The sequence below is a fragment of the Mustela nigripes genome, chromosome 4 (genome assembly GCF_022355385.1).
Source record: "Mustela nigripes isolate SB6536 chromosome 4, MUSNIG.SB6536, whole genome shotgun sequence".
Lineage (NCBI taxonomy): Eukaryota > Metazoa > Chordata > Mammalia > Carnivora > Mustelidae > Mustela > Mustela nigripes.
The window spans coordinates 66,249,916-66,273,631 of NC_081560.1; the positions used below are offsets into that span (position 1 = coordinate 66,249,916).

Sequence of the window (23,716 nt, forward strand, 5' to 3'; positions counted from 1 at the left end):
AGAATGAAATATTTACGAACATATTTTTGATGACAGTGTTGAATTGGGTGTTCTGCTCTGTTAGAATTATCTACTGGCAAACCAAAACCAAAACCAACCAACCAATAACCAACCAAACAAAAAACCACCCCAAAATAGTAAGTCAGCATCAAAATTCAGGCTGATATTCATGAATTAAGTATTTGGTCTTTTAATATCTGGCATAGTTCACTTTGTTTAAGCACTCTGTTTCTCTAATATTTTTAATCAACTCTGGTGAAAACTGTACATTCAAATTAACTTGCCAGTGCAACTAATAGCCACCTCAGAGCCTAAAAATGAATGTCTAAACTTTGCTTTAAACAAGTTATGAAAGGCACAAACAAATTCTCATCTCTCAACAGGATGATAACAAAAGGAACTATAATTATGTAGTTGGAAAGAGTTTTAAATAATCAACTTAAAATGACACGAATTCCTGAGAGTGGCACTGATCTAAGAAAGGCATCCCCAAATAGCATTAAATTTACTATTTATTGGTTACCCACAATTAACAATGGGTAAATTTGGGAACAAAATATTTTAAAATGCATGTTTATAGAATGCTATTAATGCTTTGAGTAAATAAATATTAATAATTAAAACTGTATTCAAGGATAAACATATTTAGAAAAGAGACAATAGGGACTCAGTAAAACATTAATTACTAATTAGAACCAAGTATATAATATAGTAAAGGCCCATATAATTTCAAAATGTGGTTTTATTAATGCACTTTAGGACAAGTGCCATTCTTACTTTACTTTGTCTGGAAGAAATACTGCCAATTACAGTCACAGGAAATTTCCATTAGACAAAAACTGCATGTGTGAGTGTGTGTGTAGGGGGAAGGGTTTGGTTCATTTATATCATACTACAAATATAAACTCATGTTTTGAGTTTATGAATAACATTAAGCAACACTATTTCCTCCTAAAATTTTCTTTAAGGCAGACCTATTTAGCATCACGTGTGTTATTAATATGTGCAGTGTAGTTTTAGAAAATTTAAGTGTCCTAGTTTCTCAGTGAAAATAATAAATGTGGTCAAGAGTAGAAAACAAAATTCTCGTTTCTAGTCCCTCTACCTGGCCACCATTTTAAAAACACAAGTTTTTCATATATATATATAATATATATTTATATATATTACATATATATATTACTGTATCAAAACACATTTTAACAGACTTCACAGCTCACTTAAAGCTTCAGTTTACAGTCATTCATATGAAAGATTTCTAACATGGAATGTTCACTTAGAAAGAATTCCTCACTGGGATTCCAGTGTTCTGTATCAGAAATGCAGAAGTTCTTCAGTGCAATGCCAAACATTTTACCTCTTCATTTGTGTTTTTCTTTCAAGGGTTCTCATTTTACTTTTGGATCTTCTTTTTTGTAATCTCGACTTACTTCTTTTCGTATATTTTCAGGTAAGGCAGGTTGATATCTGTATAAATAACCATATGGACGAAGATGATAAACGAGGTATTCTAACTCATACATAGTTGTAGGATCGACATAGTGAAAAGAAACTGCAAGATCAGAACAGCAACCAGGACCCTAAAAAAGTAGCAGAAACAGGCATCATTAAGAAACAGTATATAGTTAACACACAATATTTACATACTGATAAAGGAAACATTAATTTTAACAGATTCCGAGCACCAAAGTTGGCAAGGTAAAGCAGAGGCACCTATTTATTAGACTTATGGAAGAAAGCAAGAGTTTGTAGAGTTCTTCATGACTTAAACATGAAAACTGCTAATATATATCTACCTGAAATCATCTTCTCTCATAGTCTATAATGTTTTCACTGAAAAAATTCTCGAGACTTCTTCAAATGAAAGGGGCAGCTATACAAAGAACGATGCTCTATTTCCGAGTTTTGCTTTTGAACTTCCTATGCTCTCACTCTTACCTTTTTGCTTGGCTCAGAAAGACAGCTTTCTGGCTCAGAAAGACAAACCTCAGAAAGACAACTTTGAAGCATTCAATGACTACAAAATCCTTGCCCATTACGTGTAACCAAATACTTCATCTGCACATCAACCCAAACAATGCAGTATTTATGAGAGGAAGTGCTGAGTCAACTCTTAGTTTGAATCTAAAGTTTGTCCACTAGGGTCAAATTCTACCTACTAGTGTATGACTTTTAGCAAGTTACTTAACCTCTATAAGCTTCAATTTCCCCATCTGCAAAAGATGGTTACTTAAAGGAGATAATGTATATAAAATGCTTGAAACCAGCATGGCCTATAGTAAATGCTCCATAAATGCCAACATTATTATTGACAAAATAATCACATTTAGGTGGTCCTCAGTAAGTAAGTCAGAGCGAAACATTTGTCCAGAAATATAATTCTCAGATTCCTAACAGAGCTGGTATTGGAATAGGTTTTTAAAAAGACAAAAACAAGGTAATTAAAAAAACACAACAGGAAAAAAAAAAAAGCAAGAACATTAAAAAAAAAGAAGAAGAAAACACAAAACTGACCCCAGAACTAAACAGTTAGAAGGTTATTTTGGTATTTACAGAATGTTTCGCCCAGGTGACTCCAACCAAACTTCAGATTCTATCTAGTATCTTTACAAGGACCCAAGAAGAAAGATATTCTGACAAGGTCCCAGAGACAAGGTCCCATTGTAAGCTACTTACTTCCAAACATGAATTATTGAATGTTCAGTATGAACATTTAATTATTATTAAATTAGTATGAACATAATTCATGTTTGGAAGTAAGTAGCTTACAATGCAGAAAAAATTATCAGGGAATTACCCACTGCATCTTCTCTGGCCTTCTCTCTGAACTTTCCTTTGAAACAAACCCCAGATATCTGGGGTTTCTGGGTAACTGTGTAGGCACTGGAAAATTATTTGGAGCCTACTTCTTAGCACCCTTGGCAATGTAAGGATAGGAACAAATCTGAAAAGTAAAATGGTAAGTCAACTTGTGATCATCAAACCAGCTCCATCCAATAGATACATGTGAGCCCCATGATGCCATTTAAAATCTAGAAGCCACATTTTAAAAGTTAAAAAAAAAAAGGAATTAATTTGAATATATTTCAAATGAGTAAGTCCATATTATTTTTTCCAATATGCAATCAATATTTTAAAATTAATGAAATCATTCTTTTTATTTGTGGTAAGTTCTTAAAATCAGGAATGAATTTTATACTGACAGCACATCTCAGTTTGGTCTAGCCATATTTCAAGTACTCAATAGTCGTACCTAGCTAATGGCTACTATACTGGGCAGTACATGTTAAACTAAAAGACTAGACCAATAGCTGTGAATTTTAAATTGCTGATCCTCTCTGAAAGCAACTTCATATGACCCTGAAATACTGCAATAATATTTTTAATAAGATTTATTACATTATGTTTCACTCTATGGCATTACTGTTTTTTTACTAGATGACCAGGACACTGTTATTAAGATGTATAAGCAATAAAAAGATAACTGCTATAACTATTAGAAACAAAATAGCTCTTTGCATGTAATAATGGCTACTACCTAAACTCAAGAAAGTCAAGTAAAAAATCATCAGATATAGAGAATCTAGGAACAGAGGCAAATTTTAAAGATGCTTTTAAGAAACAACAGCTTTCATATATACCAGTTAAAAAGCTTTTTAAAAAGCCCAACTAAAATAGTAACAAAAATATTAAAAACATAGGGAGATACTTAAGAAGAAATAAAATCTGGAGAAAACTATAAAGCTTTACTAAGGGACCTAAAATAAAATTTAAAAATCCCAGGCAAAGATATCTATTGTCCCTGAATGGATAAATACATTAACATAAAGGCATTAGTGTTACCAAAACAATTTGAAAAAAAGAGATATAAAATAGAGGAATATACACACTTAGAGTAATAATTTCAAAATTCAGTAAAGCTACAGGGTTCAAGACAATATGGTACTGAGGCAAAATCAAATAGGATGATGGAACAGAACTGAAATACCAGATATACCAGATACCAACCCTACTGTAAGTAACGCTACAGTATATGATAAAGGAGATTATTTCAAAGCACTACTGAAAATAAGACTTAGTTAAAAAATGGTACTGGAAAGATCAGTTAACAATTTGGAAAAATCTGGAGCTCTCAATTTTGACCATGTATCAGTAAGTTTCAAATGGGTTATAGTTAATGTAATCAGAATTGAAAAAGAGAATAAATCCTATTTGATCATTTCTGACCTACAAAAAAGGCAGTTTCACACATAAGGGCACATGTATATATATGTAGATATGTGTGTATATATGTGTATATATCTGTACATATGTGTGCATGTGTATGTATATACACTATTACATATAGACTGTTACACACATATACACTATTTTAAATCCTCTGTATGAAGACTGATTACAAATTCTCTGGTGAAAAGTTTATTTCCAGGGAAGAGACTTTTAGTCCTAGGGAATAAATCACTTTTAGGGAAGTAAGAAGGTGGTGTGAAAGGGGAAATGCATGAAGATTAAGTTCTAAACCCAACTTAAGAACCTAAGTCTCTGATCAGCTGTATATCTCACACATTGACTTGCTAAAATAAACATTTTCCACACTGTGTTTTCAGTGATCACTACAAAGCAAAAGTATATGTAGGAGATTTAGGATAACTCTGAAAATAGTAACTCACTTATGGAGAAGAAAATTTATTAAATGATGGATGAGTAATAATAGAAGTTGGATTTCACATGTGTTTGTATCGAACACTCCTGGGAGAGAAGAAGCAGTAATTAGGAAGCTCGGTCAATTTTGGTTCTTCCAAGTCTATTTTATTGTCTTCAATATAACTGAATAAATTTTTATAGAAAGAACATAATTCTTGCAACCATTTTAAAAACTACCACAATCTGATGTATCAAAGAAATATTTATTTTGTTCATATAAAGTATACTGTTAGGTACACCTATCTGTAGGTGGGAATTGTGGGCAGTAGCACTCTTAAAGGAAAGAAGGGTATTTTACTGGTTACAAAATAGTGAGAATTATGATGTCCCTTTGCTATTACTGTCTGTAGCAGATACTCTTATTAAAACCTTACATGCATTTAGGTGTCTTTGTTATATGTATCTGTAATGTTCTTAAGTTTAGATATATTTTTATATGGGAATGTACAGCATTAAGAAGGGAAGGGCTCAAGTAATCTAGGAATGGTCAGATTATACTAAGAAAAGTTTACATAAAAAAAAAAATTCAGGGGTGCCTGGGTAGCTTAGTCTGTTACTCTGCTTTTGGCTCTGGTCATGACCCCAGAGTTCTAGAGTCGAGCCCCGCACTGCGCTCCCTGCTCAGCGGAGAGTCTGCTTCTCCCTCTCCCTCTGGTGCTCCCCTCAGCTTGTGCAGTCTAATAAATAAATAAAATCATTTTAAAAAATTTCAGAGTAGTACCTCATGAGAACAAAACAAAAATAGACTATCACAAAGTAGACTTAGGAATACATCTGTTTTACAGTCTAGGAAATTGTTGCATCCACAAGAGCAATAAAATCCTAGCATAAGGTTTTAAATGGACACATTACATAGAACTGAACTTTAAACTGTTTATTTATTAAAGTGCAATTTTATCCCAACAGCAGAATATTTATTGTAACATCCCTCATTTCAACCCCCAACCCTCTGGGACACATATCACATTAATCATGGAGGGGAAGGAAACCCATGATAGAAATCACAAGAGTTAATAATCAGCATGGTTTGTAAATTGCCTAGAATATTTATCAGGACAAATTACTTGAATTTTCTGAGCCTCAGTTTTGTCATCTATTAAACGCAGAATTACTGTAAGGAATTATTATGCCTGAGTAAGTACCAAGAACATACTGGTGATTGATATCAGAAGCCGTTGTGATGTGCTTCAACATTTCCTTTTAAAGCTCAGTGTCTAAATATTGGATCAAAAGTTCTAGGTCAATGTTTTTTAACCTCAGTGTTACCGACATTTTAGGCCAGATAACTCTTTATTGTGGGAAGCCGTCCTGTGCATTGTGAGATGGTTAGCATCTAGTGGGATTACAATCTTGAGGAATTCTATCCACTAGATGCTAGTAACAACCTCCACCCAGTGCCAGTCTCCCAATTAACAAAAAAATGTCTCTAGATTTTGCCAAATGTCCTCTAGGAGGCAAAAAGTCCACAGTTGAGAACCACTGTCCTAGATAATGATTTGCAAACACTGGCTTATGAAGATGAGAATGCTAGCATGAGTGTATTATTTGTATGTTAGGGCCAGAAAAAAAGAAGGCATAGAGTACTAATGACTTGCCTACATGCATTATTAATCAATAACAGATCTGAATCTAAAAGCTAGGTTTCATGACTCCTGATGTCCTTCAGTCAGTCGCTCACTGCTGCAATACTCATAACAGTGATGAACTGGAAACAACCTACTAAATGTGTATCAGTAGGGGAACTGATAAATTACAGATGCTCATGTTAGATTATACAGAAGCCTAAAAATTAATGAAGCACATACATACATTAATGTGGATAAATCTTAATGTATTAAAAGGGCAAATGTTCAAGGATATATATGGAATAAGTCCATTTATTTAAAAACCTACAGAACAATACTACATATTATTTATGGATACACAAACATGTAGGAAAAAAGATACAAACACACACGGTAATGACAAATACTAAATTCATGATAGTGGTTAACACTGAGGAAGGATATAAGAAAACTTGGTTGGGGAGGGTACACAGGCCTCAATTGTATCTATACCTTTTTCTTTTACAAAAGGAAGCAAATATGGCTAGAGATTAATATATGGTAGGGGTGCCTGGGTGGCTAAGTGGGTTAAAGCTCTGCCTTCAACTTAGGTCATGATCCCGGGGTCCTGGGGTTGAGGCCCGCATCAGGCTCTCTGCTCAGCAGGGAGCTTGCTTCCCCCTCTCTCTCTGCCTGCCTCTCTGCCTACTTGTGATCCCTGTCTGTCAAATAAATAAATAAAATCTTTAAAAAAAAAAAAAAAAAAACACCAAAAACCAGAAAAGATTAATATATGGTAAAGCTAGTTGGTGGGTACAAGATACTAATTTTTCTTAAACATTTAGCTGAGGAATTTAATAAAATAATGTATTTTAGATAAAATCCTCAGGAATGATGACTATGTTATCAAATTAGAGCTAAGGCTTCTTATGCTTACAGTGTGACAGGCACTGTACTATATTCTAATCACAACTGAATCAAACAGGTAGATCCAGTCCATTTTACAAATCAGGCAAATCGGGCTCAGAAATTGGGCAAATTCTGTCCATCCAAGGTCAATTAACTATTAAGTAGGCAAAGACTTGAATTCTAGAAGCCTAGAATTCTAAACCTCAAAGTCTTTTCACACATCATTCCTGAAGCCCAGAAGGCTCTCCACATAGCCTGCTCTCTAACCTCATTCAGATTTCTGTTCAGAAGTCACCTTTCAGAGACATCTTCCTTAATCATCAAAACTGGGGTGCCCCACTCCACTCATTCTCTATCCCCTCACTTGGCCTTATTTTACTCTAGGGCACTTATCACAACCTAAAATCATATTTTATCTTTACTAGTCTACCTGTTTACTGAATGTCTCCATATCCAGAATGTAAGGTTCATAATATACTATTATAAGGTTCACAAGAACTGGAGCTTGGCCATATTTACTGTTGTATTTTTAATGCCTGACACAGGCAATAAACACTAGGTAATAGTAGCAATATTTACTGAATTACTACTGCTGATACTCATGTTCTCATCTATTTTGTTATACATTACCACTCTATATAAAAGGAGTAAAGAGGATTCTTAGTTATCGATGCTAAAGAAGTTTTTAAATAAACAAAAACCAGTCTAAGTATTTATACAGTAATAAAATTTCTAAACTTACCTCTACAGGAGGATAATAGTTATAATTCCAGTACCAGAAGGTTCTAGGTAGATAACCCCTGATTAAGTGGTGTTCTGGTACAAAGGGATGAAAAGTTTCTTTTCCAATGGTATCTCTGGAATCTCCCGCTTCTACATTTATAATTTCCATGCATCTGCCCAATGCTAAGTCTTCGATGGAGGAACTATGTGTACATTTGTCTGTTTTAAATGCATCAACAAATCTCTTCAAGGCTTCTTTGCTCAGAACATATCCGGCTCCTCCACTCATGTAGCCCTGCTTTACATAGGGCTTAAATCTTCTCCCAAAGTAAATGGGTTCTTCAGGGTTGTATTTTGAGAGAAGCCATCTCAAATTTTCCAGGATAACATATGTATCATCATCTGCTTTCATAAACCAATCAGCATCTTCTAAATAATGGTCATGAACATACTGAAAAGCTTTAATTGTTTTCCAGTATAGTTGGTCTCTGCCTTCTCTGGTTTTTAATCCCACCGCAGGGAAGTCTTTATCTTCTTCTGAACTCATAAACAATACTTTATTACAACGTTGGGCCCATGTAGCTTTGACGTGTTTGGCCTTTTTCTCTAGATTTTGAGGCCCTGTCATAACCCAGCAAAGAATTTTAACCTTCTGATAGAGGTTTTCAGCGATGTCTGTGTTCTCATCTATTAAACAAAGAAGTTTTAGAGTTGTATTTGCATAGATGTAAAATTCAAATAAATTATATTGATGAAAAATTTTCTTCAACAATTTCAAAACCCCCCTTCTATTTATTTATCTTTCTACCATTAGTGATTTAACTGAAAGAAAGCAAAAACTCAACCTAACATGAACTGACATTCTGATTTACTGGTTTCATGTCAGTCTTATCCATTGCAGTAAAAAGAATTGCCACTATGACTTAAAATCTTACTATTTGAACTGTGGTTGACCAAACAGGATCAACATCACTTGGGAGCTTGTAGGAAATGCGGCATCTCAGGCCCCACCCCAGACCTATTCAATTTGAATCTGCATTTTAACAAGTTGTCTTGGAGATTGGTATACATATGAAGCTCGTATTAGTCTCTGCTTTTCACTTCATTCTACAAAGGGTTCTCAACAGAACACTGACAGGAATTTCTTGCAGCTCTAAATAAACTTCTGCAGGACAGGAAAGACATGCTGCTGAAGAAACAGTTCATTTTGCACTCCACCAGAGTTCACTGTTAGGAATTTATACAAGCACCCTAAGGTGGCTTTAAAAAAGGCTTTCATGGGGTGTCTGGGCAGCTCAGTGGGTTAAGCCTCTGCCTTTGGCTCAGGTCATGGTCATGGCCCCAGGGTCCTGGGATTGAGCCCTGTGTTGGGTTCTCTGCTTGGCAGGGAGCCTGCCTCCCTTCCTCTCGCTCTGCCTGCCTCTCTGCCTTGTGATCTCTGTCAAATAAATAAACAAAATCTTAAAAAAAAAAAAAAAAGAATTTTAAAAAAGGCTTTCATGATGACCCCAGTTTGAAAAAGAGGGGTTAATGCTGAGTTGAGATTACTTTGATATTCCAAAATGCAAATCCATCAGTTGGAAACAGAACAGAACAGGTAACAGTAGTATTTCCAAGACTGTCTAGAGCAGTGCTTTTCAAAGTACTCCTCTGTAAAGAAATAGGGAGCCATGCCAGAATATAAAACACCATATTACTTCTTTCATCAGGGAAGTCTTGCTATATTTCCAAGAAAGTCCACTTAACTAAGCAGTGAGCTTAAGTAAGTTACATCCTGGTGCCATCTCCTTATCTGGGTGCAGACTGGTAATAAACAATTCAGATTGTCAGACCAGGATCATATACTGAGTACCACTGGTTTAAAGGAAGAGTTCAATTTTAAGATCCTAGATCATTGCTTGGTGAAGGATCAATTCTTATTTTCAATAGTTAGAGACCTATACTTTTTATAAATGTGCTAAAAATGAATTACTAGAAAAATTAGTAAAAGAAATATAAAATACAAATTCTAATTCTTAGTTTTGGATTTAGGCAAAATTACTTTGTTAAATTACCCTGAAAGTTTCTAACTGCACAGTCCCAATTTCAATACCTATGTAGGTGTGGACCAGCATAAGTCTGCAAAACCACACTTTTTATAGTAATGTTCTAGGCAGAATCCCAAGGAAGCATATCCTTAAAGTTAAGGTCAACCAGTGAGTTACAAAAGCTTTGTCCTATGAAAAATTAACAACTGGAGACATAAATTTCTAGTCCACTAATAGAGAGCTAATACAAGGTTGGGTGAGGTTTGGGCATGGAATTTTCCAAAATATTCTCACACCCCCCTGAAAAATCAGTAATTCACAATTCAAAAACAGAATCACCCTTCAGACAGAGAACATTCACATTTCATATACTTCAGGAGCCCAATCTTTTGGCTACAGATAAACTAAATACTGGATGCACAGGGAAAATGTTAGATGCAGGAATTCTCAATGTTTCACTTTGAACAAGACAACCTTCTCCCCAGTGCTGGGATCTGGTGAATATTGTTTCTCATTTTGTAATTATTCACTGATTAATTACTTTGTTGTAGGCATATGCTGGCACAAGAGATGAAAAGGTGAGTACACCATATGTCCTGCTACAGAAGAACTCAGTCTCAGAGTGGACCTTGGTACACAAACCAGCACTTGACACATTCTAAGAGAGATACTATAATAGAGGTATGTAAAAGGGTTCAATGTGCTGCAGAAAAAGAAAGCAGTGGCTGATAAATCCTACAGAGTGTGGAATGGGAACTTGGCGGGAACAGAGAAGGGGAGATAATGCAAAATCAGGGAAAACAGAGATAATGCAGAAAATAGAGGTCTTTAAATGAGTAAATGCTCATAATAAGAAAGGACAAAAGGTATGGTGAAGTTTGGTTGAATGCCGGTACGTGGGTATAACTGAAGGCCTCAACTAGGGGAAATGAACTGAGAGAGGAAATCTGAAAAATGGTAAAGAAGTAGAATGCTTGAACTTATGATAAATGGGATTGATTGGTAAGTGAAGGAAAACACCTACCATGACTTTATAATCTCCAGCTTAAACAGATGTGGGGCATCAAGCCGGACAAGCAGGTACCTAATATATGTGCTTATACTGACTTGATATAGCCTACTAGCAGAGAAGCATGTGCCAACCAGCCCTTTAACAATCCAGGGCAAGGCTACAGAGCAAGTGTCCAATGATCAGGCTGCTCTTGATAAGAATACAGAGCACTTACTCAGAACTGGATTAGTTATATAAACACTTAAACATAACATGACATAATTTGTAACAGTATGCACATGCTTGCTAGTTCATGCAACTCAACCAGGATGTATGTGGTACACTTCATCCCTCAGCCTCTTCTTGAGAGGTCAGAAAGAAGTAATTTACTACCAAAAGATAAAAGAAGCAATTCTGTAACCCAGAGTTCCAATTGTTTCCAAGCTGCTATAGTCTTTATCATCAAATAAATCACATTTGCAGATATCTTTGAATCACTTTAATTTTTTTTTTCCACAATGTTGGGAACTGGGCTAAGATAAAGACAATAAAGAGGAGATGAAATCAAAATTATGGGAATTGATGATATCACACATACAACGAAATAGCCAAGGGACAGAAACTTGGAGAAAACCATTTTAAATGTTGGCTCCTAGAGGACACAATTGAGAACATCAGGTATAGAGCTAGGTAACAGGTATAAGGTAAGAGAAAATGAAGTCATTATAGCACAGCCTTAGTTTCTACCTCCCTAGTTTTTTATGCCTCTTAAAAGGTGAAAAGATTAGTTATTATTAGTTACTAATAGAAAAATAAGTTGAAAAAATATATATAAATTGGGATTTATATATACCTTTTGAGTTTCTCTAGAACAAGACTAAGCAAAAACTAAGACCAAAACAATAGCAAAAACACTAAAAACACATAAACCATGAAAAATAAATCCGACTAAATAAATAATTTTTAAAAATCTAATCTGAAAAGTTTTGCCTTCCCCCAAGTTACATTTTCGGAACTGTCTCTATTTTAAAATAAATTCAAAATTAACATCTTATTCCCTAAATAAATCTGGGTGTTAGCAATTTCCTTCCTGAGGCAAACAAGCAAGGTCATTAAATATTGGGAATTAAGCTCATTTTAATAAAAAAATATAACAAAATTCCCATAGCTTTTTCCAATTCTCATAACACTTACACAGACTGAAAAATACGGTTTGTTTATTTCTTAATAAAGTGAACCATACCTTTATGTTGGCTAGAATCTGCATTGAAGTTCATCTGTCCTTCTAGATGATTTTGTCCATTATCATCTGCATGCCTAGCATGCGGATCATTATGAAGAATATCAGGCTGGGTATCACCCTGTTCTCCCAACAAAATACTAAATAGCTGAGAACATAAAACAAATCCAATTGCTGATCCACAAAGGAAGGTTAAAAAATTCAGCCAAGATTTAGAGGCCATTTCCCGAAAGTGTATTTCTGTAAGAAAAAAATTAGTAGGATGTTATAAATTAGAAAGCAATATACATATCATGAGTAAAAAACTTGGTAACTTAAAAAAAACATACAAAAAACACACACAAAAAAAGTTGATTACTTTTAACCATATGGGAAATCTAACTTCCTTCCATATAAAAGAACATTTCTTTTTTTTTTTAAGATTTTATTTTATTTATTTATTTGACAGACACTTGAGGCAGAGATCACAAGTAGGCAGAGAGGCAGGCAGAGAGAGAGGAGGAAGCAGGCTCCCTGCTGAGCAAAGAGCCGAAGCGGGGCTTGATCACAGGACCCTGAGATCATGACCTGAGCCGAAGGAAGCAGCTTAACCCACTGAGCCACCCAGACTCCCCTAAAAGAACATTTCTGAGAGAATTTAAAACTTTCATCCTCTTAGTTGCAGCTAAAACACACCCTGTGGACAGTTCAATAAAACAGATGAGTAAGAAGTTAGAAAATCATTGTTACGGTGGGGCATGGGTAAATAGAGTAAAAAAAAAAAAAAAAAAAATTTCCCACCAGGATCCTTTGTGAACCCAAGCCTGCTTGCCATCATTTTTTTTTTCTTTTTTGCTGTCAAAATACTTAAATTTACCTTTTTTCTTTTTTATATTACATGGTACATATTACATATAAATTAATATGTATGACATAATATCCCACAAGGTATTATTACTATTATCATTAAAACAAATGACATAAGCGGTACAAAAATCATGAGGAGGACACATAGAGTTGTGTTCCAAAATCATTTTGTTGTCCAGATGTGGTGAAAAATACTAATGCTAGACTTTAAAAGACTAATGATGTGTAATGTAATTGCTAGTATAATCATTAAAATAAACAGTAAACAAATATATAACTAAAACAGAAAATATGAGTAAGATAATCAAAAACAAGATAAGGAAAAAAGAGCAGTGGATAAAGAATAGATGAAATAAACAGAAAACAAATGGTAATATGATTGATTTTAATGTAAATATATCACCAATGATGTTAATGTAAAAGACTGAAAACTCTAATTAAAAGATAAAGATTGCCAACCAGACTAGAGAAAAAATAAACCTAACTACATGTTGCTTATAGGAGACAGACATTAAATATATTAGAAACTTAGGAGCAAAAGGATGGAAAAAAGGAAGTAAGCAATTGTCAGAATAAATTAGTGGTTTAACATAGTTAACTTTCCTGACATTCACCAAGCTCTACATTTTTTATTCATGTACTTTTTTGTATTAATATTTGCTAGAGTAAAAAATTTATAGAAAAAACCCATCATGTGACCTTTCACTTATCTCTTTTAATACATGTTTAATATATGTCTATTTAATGAAAATATATTTATCCTCAAATCTCTAAGTAAAACTGTCATGCTATGGAACTACACCATGCTCATCTTATATCTCAGATCTCAGGCCCTCTTCAAGTTTGAGAAGGACGACCCCAGGGGGAAGCTGAAGTAAAGGAAAGAGTGTTATTAGCAAAGTTGCTCAGTGATATGGGAATGTAAATTACCCACATGAAACTGGTGGGCACCTGTTTACTTACTTCCTTTGCTCTATCTTAACTTACATTCTAAGGTTCAGAAGGGTGGGCCTTCATGGGTGAAGAGCATGTATGTCCCACTGAACTCCCCTATAAAATTATCCAGAGGAAAAGCAGAAATAAGATTACCCAGTCTTGTTGCTATTTTCCCTGACAGGGGGTCTCAAATTCTCCTTTGTTGTGTCATCTTTTACCCATTTAGATTGGTTTTTAGTGAAATCCTTACTCCCAAAAGGTATAATCTGTAATCGCAGGGAAAGTATCCCTCCTGGCTTAAGTGATTCTTTTGAAACACTAAAGACCCTGAAGATCATTTGCAAATGATATAATCTGATAAAGAGTTTTTAATATCTGAAATACAGAAATAACTTGGTACGACTCCACATCAAAAAACCCCATATAATCTGGTTAAAAATGGGCAGAGGACCTAAAGAGATATGTTTCCAAAGACATATAAATAGTCTACAGATACATGATAAGATGCTAAACATCATTAATCATCAGGGAAATGCAAGTCAAAACCACAATGAGATATCACCTCATCCCTGTCAGAATGACCAGAATCAAAAAGGCAAGAAATAAATAACAAGTGTTGGCGAGGATATGTGAGAAAAAGGAACCTGTTGGGGCAGCCATTGTGGAAAACAGTATGGAGGGTCCTCAAGGAATTAAAAGTAGAATTACTATATGATCCAGTAATTCCACTACTGGATATTTATCTGAAGAAAATAAAAAACACGAATACTAAAAGATATGTGCACCCCTATGTATGTTGCAACATTATTTACAACAGCCAAGATATGAAAGCAACCCAAGTATCCATTCATACATGAATGGATAAAAATGTGGGAGACACACACACACAAGCACACACAGAGGAATATTACTCAGTCATAAAAAAGAATGAGAACTTTCCAAAAACATGGGTAGATCTGTAGATCTAGAGGTTATAATGCTAAGTGAAGTAACTCAGAGAAAGACAAATACCATATGGTTTCACCCATATGTGTAACTTAAGAAACAAAACAAGCAAACAGAAAAAAGAGACAAGAAACAGAGTCTTAAATACAGAGAATTGGTGGTTGGCAGAAGGAGTCAGTGGGGGATGGGTGAAACAGATAAAGGATATAAAGAATACACTTACTGTGATGAGCACTGAGTAATGTATAGAAATGTCTAATCATAACATAAGAAAAAAAAGCTGAAGAGAACTATTTGAGTATCTGGAATTCTTTAAAATAACAATGTATATTATTAAGAATTTACCCACAATAGAGGTAATTTGAAAATCCCATAAACTGCAAACATGAAGCCAAGAGAAGTGAATGAAAGGTAACATAACACCAATTTTCTTCTGGTAAATGTAAAAAGATTAACAGAATAAGACTGAAGCAATAAACCTGAAGGGAGGCTATTACGGTAATATTAGCAGACACTTAAACTGAGATATCATCTAGGAGCTACATTGCAAGTAATTTCCCACATCTTCTGATTCTCTGACAGTCTGCCTTCTAGCACACTTATCTTCTTTTTGTACTGTATTTTCTTCTTGCTGTGACTTTCCTCACCTTAGTACCAGATACAATCACTTCACAGTCTCAGAAGGGCACAGTCCAAATGAATTCTCCACTGCTACAGACTCTACTACTCCTGGTATTAGAGGAGAAAGCAATAGTCGCAGAAAGCACGATGACTGAGAAAGGGAAGGACTACAAGACAGTGACTATCAAGTGAGCAGTGATCCAGCTCCGGTAACTATGAAAACTAACCTGCTACCCCACCATTTTCTAAGACATTGAGTTTCAGAACAAGTCTACTTCTGCAGCCTGGAGGCTTTAGTGTTTGTAGGAAACCAGTGACATTTTATGGTTTTCTTAGCTGAGGTGGCACTTTTTTAGCAACACACCTGTTCTGGGGTGAGTGGAAGAAAACTGACTTCCTGATGTTAAAACAACTTGTTTTTAGTTAAGAAATATCTTGTGATGCTGTTGGATGGCTACCATCCCCTCACCCTCCTCCTCCAGAGCATTATCAACCAACATGTGCTGGCTTATCCCTATTGCTTTTACCTAATCACCTTCCAATTTCAAAGACTCTTGCCTTATGATTAAATTTCCGTTTACTCTGACTTTTCTTTCTTGTTCCTGGTATAAAACAGCCATCTCATATGGGCACAATGCGCCCCAAATCTTACTCTGAGTTTTGGCAAAAATCAGCATCCTCAACTCTTCAGATTTTTTTTTTTAAGATTTTATTTATTTGACAGACAGAGATCACAAGTAGGCAGAGAGGCAGGCAGAGAGAGAGGAGGAAGCAGGCTCCCTGCTGAGCAGAGAGCCCGATGTGGGGCTCTGGAGCTCAATCCCAGGACCCTGGTATCATGACCTGAGCCAAATGCAGAGGCTTTACAAGAGTGCTAAAGTAGATCAGATTGGAGAACTGTATGACTAAGTTGCACATTCTGGGGGCTTCTAATATATTAATTAAAATTAAGTGGAGGAAAGGTCTCAATATTAAATGTTTTCCAAACCCGATATAAAATCAGAATCATTTGAGGAGCATTTTAAAAATAAAGATTTTCAAAAATTTTCAAAATTTCATAAAATGAAATATAAAAATACAGATTTTCAGGCTCCATAATTGAGATTTTAGTTGCAAAAGAAGTGCTGGGACAACGAAAATTTGTAATTTTTATTTTATTTTTTAAGGGACAGCTTTGTGTTATTCATTGTAAAAAAGGAATCAAGCAATATAGAACAATGTGAAAAAGATAAAAATCACCCCAAATCCCACCACTCAGAAACAATGAATAACATCTTTGTAAACAAGAGATGGAAGGAGGGATAACTGTGGCTACCAGTTGAGCCCTGTATCAAGAGCTTTATGTGAATTAACTGTAAGCAATAAATGTGGGACTATCAATCTCATTTTACAGGCAAACTCACAAAAAGGTAAGTAACCTTCCCAGGGTCACACTAGCAATATGATTCAAGAAGTCAGATTCCTAGCCATTTTACATATACACTTGCATGTATAGTTTTTCAGAATGAATGTTAGTCATGCTATTTTAAGGATTTAACATATTAAGTTAGATTTACTTGAATGTATAAGAAAAAAGGGAAATGAAATGAATCTAAATGAACTCTGCAAGTCAGCTAAACATTTATAATATGACTCCTCTCTTCTAAATGAGCCTTCAAAAAAGACAAGAAAAAGACTATGAAAAATATATAGCAATAGAGTAGGCCCTTTTTTAAAACTACCTTTTAAAATTTTAGATAGTTCCTATTAATTTCTTGTTATGGAAATGTGGAAATCAGAACATATATACTCTCCCCCACACAACTTTTGTGAACAATTTTTATTCTGTAAATTTTGCAGTTTACATTCTATAAATTATACTGTAATTCCCATGACTGCTTAATCCTGGGCATGTATTAATTTGGATTATAAGCTCATTAATAGTCCTTTCATTACAGCTCCTTTATATGTGAGTTCTTCATTAATGTCATGTTTTTGGCTGAATTTCAGCAAGTAATTTTTGTAATAGTGCTCATTGCTGCTATATTCTAAATTCTTGCAGGCTTGAGACCGTCTACTACTGTCTTTATATATGAAGCACAACTTGACCAAGTAAAAACTCTGTAAATATTGATCCTCTCACATGGGTCCTCTCACATGGGTGCCAGAAAAGTCTGAGGGCAGATTGATCTTTTATCCTTATAGATATATGTTCCACTTCTTTTATGCTTTGTTTTTAGTCAAGCCACTAGTCACTAATATCCTCTGAATAAGACTTTAATACCCTTTAAACATGAGATCATGTCTTCCTCCAATTTTTAGGCTTCTAGGGAGTCAATGGAATTCACAATAAAAGTCCCTAAAATCTGAGGCTTTCAGTGTTCGTTTTTCGTTGTTTTTAAATTTTGGTACTCCTGCCAGAGATGTCAGTCTACTATTCGAAATTTTTTCTGTATTATACTATTCATTCACTGCTTTACATATTCAACATGTATTTCAAGCTATATTAAGGTGATTTTTGATGGTTTTTTCCCTAAAAGACTTTCCTTACAAAACTGAGTAATTTTATATAGTGATACAGTGTATAAATGCTTACAAATATACTATATGAGGCATTGTGTTTAAAACTTCTGTTTTCTCTGATCTTCACAACTGTAAAACCTGACAGTAGTATCTCTATATTACAAATGAGGAAGCTGAGTTTCAGAGAAATTAAATTGACCTGAACCACACAGTCAACATGGTAAACTGGGATTCTAACTCACATTTCACTTAAAGTTTATAGGTTTTTTTCCTGTTATATCACACTTGCATGTATAGTAACCCATCAACTTTCTACATCTTTTGCCCTTTCTAAAATTACCTTTTGGTTAATTCATTTTTTTTCTAAAATTACCTTTAAATGGAAGATAAGAAGACATTGTTACGAGCAGATTCAAGAAAAAAAAAAAACGGTTTTGCTCTATTGACAAATATTGAGATGTAAAGATATAAAAAATGAAAAGTCCATGGGATCTAAGACTGTGAAAAGAATGCAGAGAGATCAGAACTGTTTCCAGACTAAATTTTCATGCCTCTGCTCTCCTACAGTACTCTTCCTAATAAGAATTCAAATGTTTCTTTATATTAAAAAGGCTTATTCCTAAACACTTAATCCATACCTCCTTTTCAATACATTTCTAAGCTAAATAAAATTCTATTATATAAAATAAAATTTTATTTGCAATATTCTCTTTGAGAATATTCCTACTAATTTTGTTTCTTTACAGTTCCAGATTTTTTTTTTAATTTTATTTATTTATTTGACAGACAGAGATAACAAGTAGACGGAGAGGCAGGCGAAGAGAGAGAGGAGGGAGCAGGCTCCCCGCTGAGCAGAGAGGCCGATGTGGGGCTCGATCCCAGGACCCTGGGAACATCACCAGAGCGGAAGGCAGAGGCTTTAACCCACTGAGCCACCCAGGTTCCCCTACAGTTCCAGATTATCGAGCTAAGCTGCTGAGATACTACATGCAAGTTTTAAAGTTCAAAATTCATTACAATTATATGGCACTGTGCTAAACACTGGGAAAAGCTAAAATAAAATATCTTTCCCTGCCCTTGTGGAATTTACAGTGTTGTTAATTACACAGGGACACAAAAAAGTGATGAAAGAGTTTAAAAAGAGAGGGACACAACTAAAGCAGTTCTCAAGAAAACTTACAGCACTAAATGCTTACGTTAGAAAAGAGAAAAAGTCTCCAATTAACTCAAGTTCCCACTTCAAAAACCAAGAAAAAGGGCAAAATAAGCCTAAAGCAAGCACAATGAATGAAATAACAGAAATCAATAAAATTCAAAATAGAAAAATAATTAAGATTAATGAAATAAAAAGCCATAATCAAATGTCTAACAGAATTATCAGTGCCTAAAAAAATTAAAAATAATTCTTTGGACTCATCCAATCCAAGGGTATAATCAAATTTTCCTGTCTTCTATAATCAAATTGCCTCAATTAGTTCACAAATGTCTTTTTACAGTGGGTTTGTTCCGATTCGGATTTAAACTACATCCACATTCACAGATAAAATTAAAAGTAATCCAAAAGAACATTTTATATAACAGCTATTAAACACAAAAACCTAAATGAAACACATTTCTCTAAAAAAGCAAATTATCAAAGCTGATTCAAGGTATAAAAACTAAATGAATAAATAAAAACAAAGGAAATAAAGAATGTTGTCAAAGAGCCAGACTTCAAAAAGGTCTAGGCTTTTCTTGGATAAAATACTTAAATCTTTCAAAAAACATAATTTTTATATAGGCATACTTTATTTTCACTGTGCTTTCCTTTACTGTGCTTTGCAGATACTAGTTTTTTGTTGTTGTTTTTTTACAAATTGAAGGTCTGTAGTAACTCTTTGTCCAGTAAGTCTATCAGCACTACTTTTCCAACACCATGTCACTTCATTTCTCTGTGTCACATTTTGGCGGTTCTCAGGATATTTCAAACTTCTTCATTGCTATATTTTTTACAGTGAACTCTAACTGCTGATCTTTGGTGCTACTATTATAATAGTTTGGGGTGTCACAAACTGCAGACATATAAGATGGCAAACTTAATCGATAAATGTTGTGTGTGTTCTGTCTGCTCCACCGATTGGCCATTCCTCTTTCTCCCTCTCCTAAGACCTCCCTATTCCCTGAGACACAAGAATATTGAAATTAAGTCAATCAGTAACTCTACAATGGGCTCTTCATGTTCAAGTGAAAGGAAGAATCACATGTCTCTCACTTTAAATGAAAAGCTAGAAATGATTAAGCTTAGGGAGGAAAGCATGTTTGAAAGCCAAGACAGGCCAAAAACTAGGCTTCTTGTGCCAAACAGCCAAGTTGTAAATGCAAAGTCCTTATAAGAAACTAAAAGTGTTACCCCAGTCAACTCACAAATAATAATAAACCAAAATAGCTGATTTTGATATTGCTAATTTGGAGAGTACTTTAGTAGTTCAGATAGAATGTCAAACCAGCCACAACATTCCCTTAAGCGAAAGCCTAATCTAAAGCAAGGTCCTAACTCTTTGATTCAGTGAAGGCTGAGAGAGGTAAGTGAGTATACAAGAAAAGTTTGAAGCTAGCAAAATTTGGTTCATGAGGTCTAAGGGAAAGAAGCCTTCTCCATAAGACCACAATGTAAAATGAAGCAGCACATGCTGACGTAGAAGCTCCAAGTTATCCAGAGAAATTCATATAAGAATAATTACTGAAAGCGGCTTCACTAAACAACAGATTTTCAATATAGATGAAAGAGCCTACTGACAGGAAAAGATGTCATTTAGGACTTTGAGAACTAGGTGGGAGAAGTCAATGCCCAGTTTCAAAGGACAGGCTGACTTTCTCATTAGGGGCTAATGCAGCTGGTAACTTTAACTTGAAGCCACTGCTCACTTACCATTCTGAAAATGTTACAACCCTTAATAATTATGCTGCATCTAGTTTGCCTGTGCTCTGGAAAGGGAACAACAAAGCCTGGATGACATCATATCTGTTTACAACATTGTTTATTTAATATTTTAAGCCTACTGTTGAGACATGTGCTCAGAAAAAAAGATTGCTTTCAAAATACTACTGCTCATTGACAATGCAAGTGGTTACCCCAGAACTCTAACAGAGATGGACAAGATTAAAGTTGTTTTCATGTCTCCTAATACAACATCCATTCTGCAGCCCATAGATCAAGGAGTAATTTTCAACTTTCAAGTCTTATTATTTAAGAAATACATTTTGTGGGGCACCTGGGTGGCTCAACTGGTTAAGCACCTTTGACTCAGGTCATAATCCTGGGGTCCTGGGATGCAGCCCCGCATCAGGCTCCCTCCTGAGTAGGGAATCTGCTTCTCCTTCTCCCTCTGCTCCTCCCCACTACTTGTGCACATGCGTACTCTCCAAGAAATAAAATCTTGGCGAAAAAAAAGAAATACGTTTCATAAAGCTATAGCTGCCATAGATACTGAATCCTCTGATACAGCTGGGCAGGATAAATTAAAAACGTTCTGGAGGGAATTCAATATTCTAGATGGCATTAAGAACATTCATGATTCATGGGAAGATGTCAAAATATCAACATGAACAGGAGTTTAGAAGAAGTTGATTCTAACTATCACGAATGCCTGTGAAGGGGTTTAAGACTTCAGGGGAGGAAGTAACTGCAGGTATGGTAGAAACAGCAAGATAACTAGAATTAGAAATGGAGCCTAAAGATGTGACTGAATTGCTGCTATCTTATGAAAAAACCTGAATAGATGAGGAGTTGCTTCTTAGAGATGAGCAAAGAAAGTGATTTCTTGGGATGAAATTTACTCCTGATGAAGATGCTATGAAAATTGTTGAAATGGCAACAAGGTTTAGAATTTTACATAAACTTAGTTAATAAAACATGAGAGGGTTTGAGAGGACTGACTCCAATTTTGAAAGTTCTACGTGCATAAATTCTATCAAACAGTATCTATGCCAAAGAGATATTGTTAATGAAAGGAAGAGTAAACAGATGCAGCAAACTTCATTGTTGTCTTATTTTACGAAATTGTTACAGCCACTCCAACCTGCAGGAATCACTATCCTGATCAGTCAGCAGCTATCAACATAAAGACAAGACCCTTTACTAGCAAAAAGATTATGACTCACTGAAAGCTCAGATGATGGTTAGCACTTTTTTTTTTTAGCAATAAAGTAAATTAAGGTATGTACATTTTTTAAAGACATAATGCTACTGCATCCTTAACACACTATAGTACAGCATAAACATAACTTTTATATGCATGGGGAAACCAAAAATTCATCTGACTTGCTTTATTATGATATTTGTTTTATTGCAGTGGTTTGGAACTGAGCTCGCAATAGTTCTGAAGTATGCTGGTACACATGAATCAGTCAGGAAGTTAAGTAGAACTTAACCAATTCTTCTTCTATGTAAAAGTTTGATACCAATCTCTGACAAAGAGGGCCCAAAATACAGACAGAATTTAAAAAAAAAAATCAGTCTACTCTCACTCCAAAATAATACGTCACCAAAGGGAATGCAGCCCCAAATGTTAATGCTATCTTAAAAAGTTGGGTCTTCGGAAAGGAAACCATGAAAGAAGATCTTTGTGTAAAAGTGGTTTATTAGAGAGTACTCCCTGGGGATGCCTGAGTGGCTCCATCAGTTAATCATCTGCCCTCAGCTCAGGTCCTGGGATCGAGTCCCACATCAGGCTCCCTGCTCAGCGGAGAACCTGCTTCTCCCTCTGTCTGCTGCTTGCCCTGCTTGTGTGCTCATTGGCACACGTGCTCTTTCTCTCTACCTCTGGCAATAAACAAATAAATAAATTAATTAAACAAATCTTAAAACAAACAAACAAACAAACAAAAAAAAGAAATTTCATAAAAAGTCTTCCCTAGAAAAACTTTAGGTAAGTAGGCCAGGGAGGAAAAGAAGGTCATGCAAAGTTCCATGGGAGATAATTTTAGCTCCATACCCTAGGGTAGTTCTGGAGGCAATGCCAGCTGCACCTCAGAGTTGTATTCATATAATTAATAATTGGTTAAGGGCTGGCCTTAGGAAATAAAATTCCCAGACACTCTCATAGCTTATACATTGGCAAAACTGGCTCTGGCAGTGTGAGGGCAGCCCAGCAACAAAGAACCTTAGGAGACAGATAATGGGGATGAATATACAGTAGGAGCCTATGAACAGAAAAGAGATACAGAAACTTGGACAAATTATTAGTATCATCTGCTATGGTAACTTTGTCACTGGGAAAGTTAAAAATTGCGTGGTTTGGTTTTGCTGTATGGAATCCCCAGAAGTTTCAGCAATCATTCTAGTTCAATCATCATATAGTGAATAGTACTGCACAGCCCTAACAATGCATACAGAAATTTTAATCAGCTTTTTAGTATCTACTCTAAAATATCAATAGCCACTTAAGAATCACCAGGTATTTTAAGGAAAGCCTCTAATACGAAAGAAAAAAACCAACAAAGTCAAATTTAAAGCAAACTGAAGAGAGGATATAATGAGATGAAAACTAAGAAAAACCTAATCATTGAATTCTGAGATATTAAGAAATGTCATGCCATTCTATTCATGAAAAAAGAGTAAGAGTAAGACCAAGAAAAAAACTAAGAGGACTAAAAGAACTCCACAATTAAACTATAAGAAAATAAAAAACCTGAATAGAACAGCCATAGGATAAAGTTAAGGAAATCACCCTCAAAGCAAACCAAACAA

At 35.0% G+C, this 23,716-nt stretch overlaps 1 protein-coding gene across 5 annotated transcripts in view; it reads right to left on the minus strand.

Moving 5' to 3' along the window:
• Positions 1-1,187: 1,187 nt before the first annotated feature.
• The window catches only part of C1GALT1 (core 1 synthase, glycoprotein-N-acetylgalactosamine 3-beta-galactosyltransferase 1), a 33,877-nt gene continuing 11,348 nt past the window's right edge, over positions 1,188-23,716 (minus strand). For all 5 annotated transcript variants that reach the window (XM_059396805.1, XM_059396808.1, XM_059396809.1 and 2 more), the window contains 3 exons: positions 12,142-12,378; positions 7,900-8,567; positions 1,188-1,580 (listed from right to left, as the gene is read on the minus strand). In XM_059396805.1, coding sequence (XP_059252788.1) covers positions 1,389-1,580; positions 7,900-8,567; positions 12,142-12,378 — 1,097 coding nt within the window. In that variant the 3' untranslated portion in view covers positions 1,188-1,388. The remainder of the gene's footprint in view (positions 1,581-7,899; positions 8,568-12,141; positions 12,379-23,716) is intronic.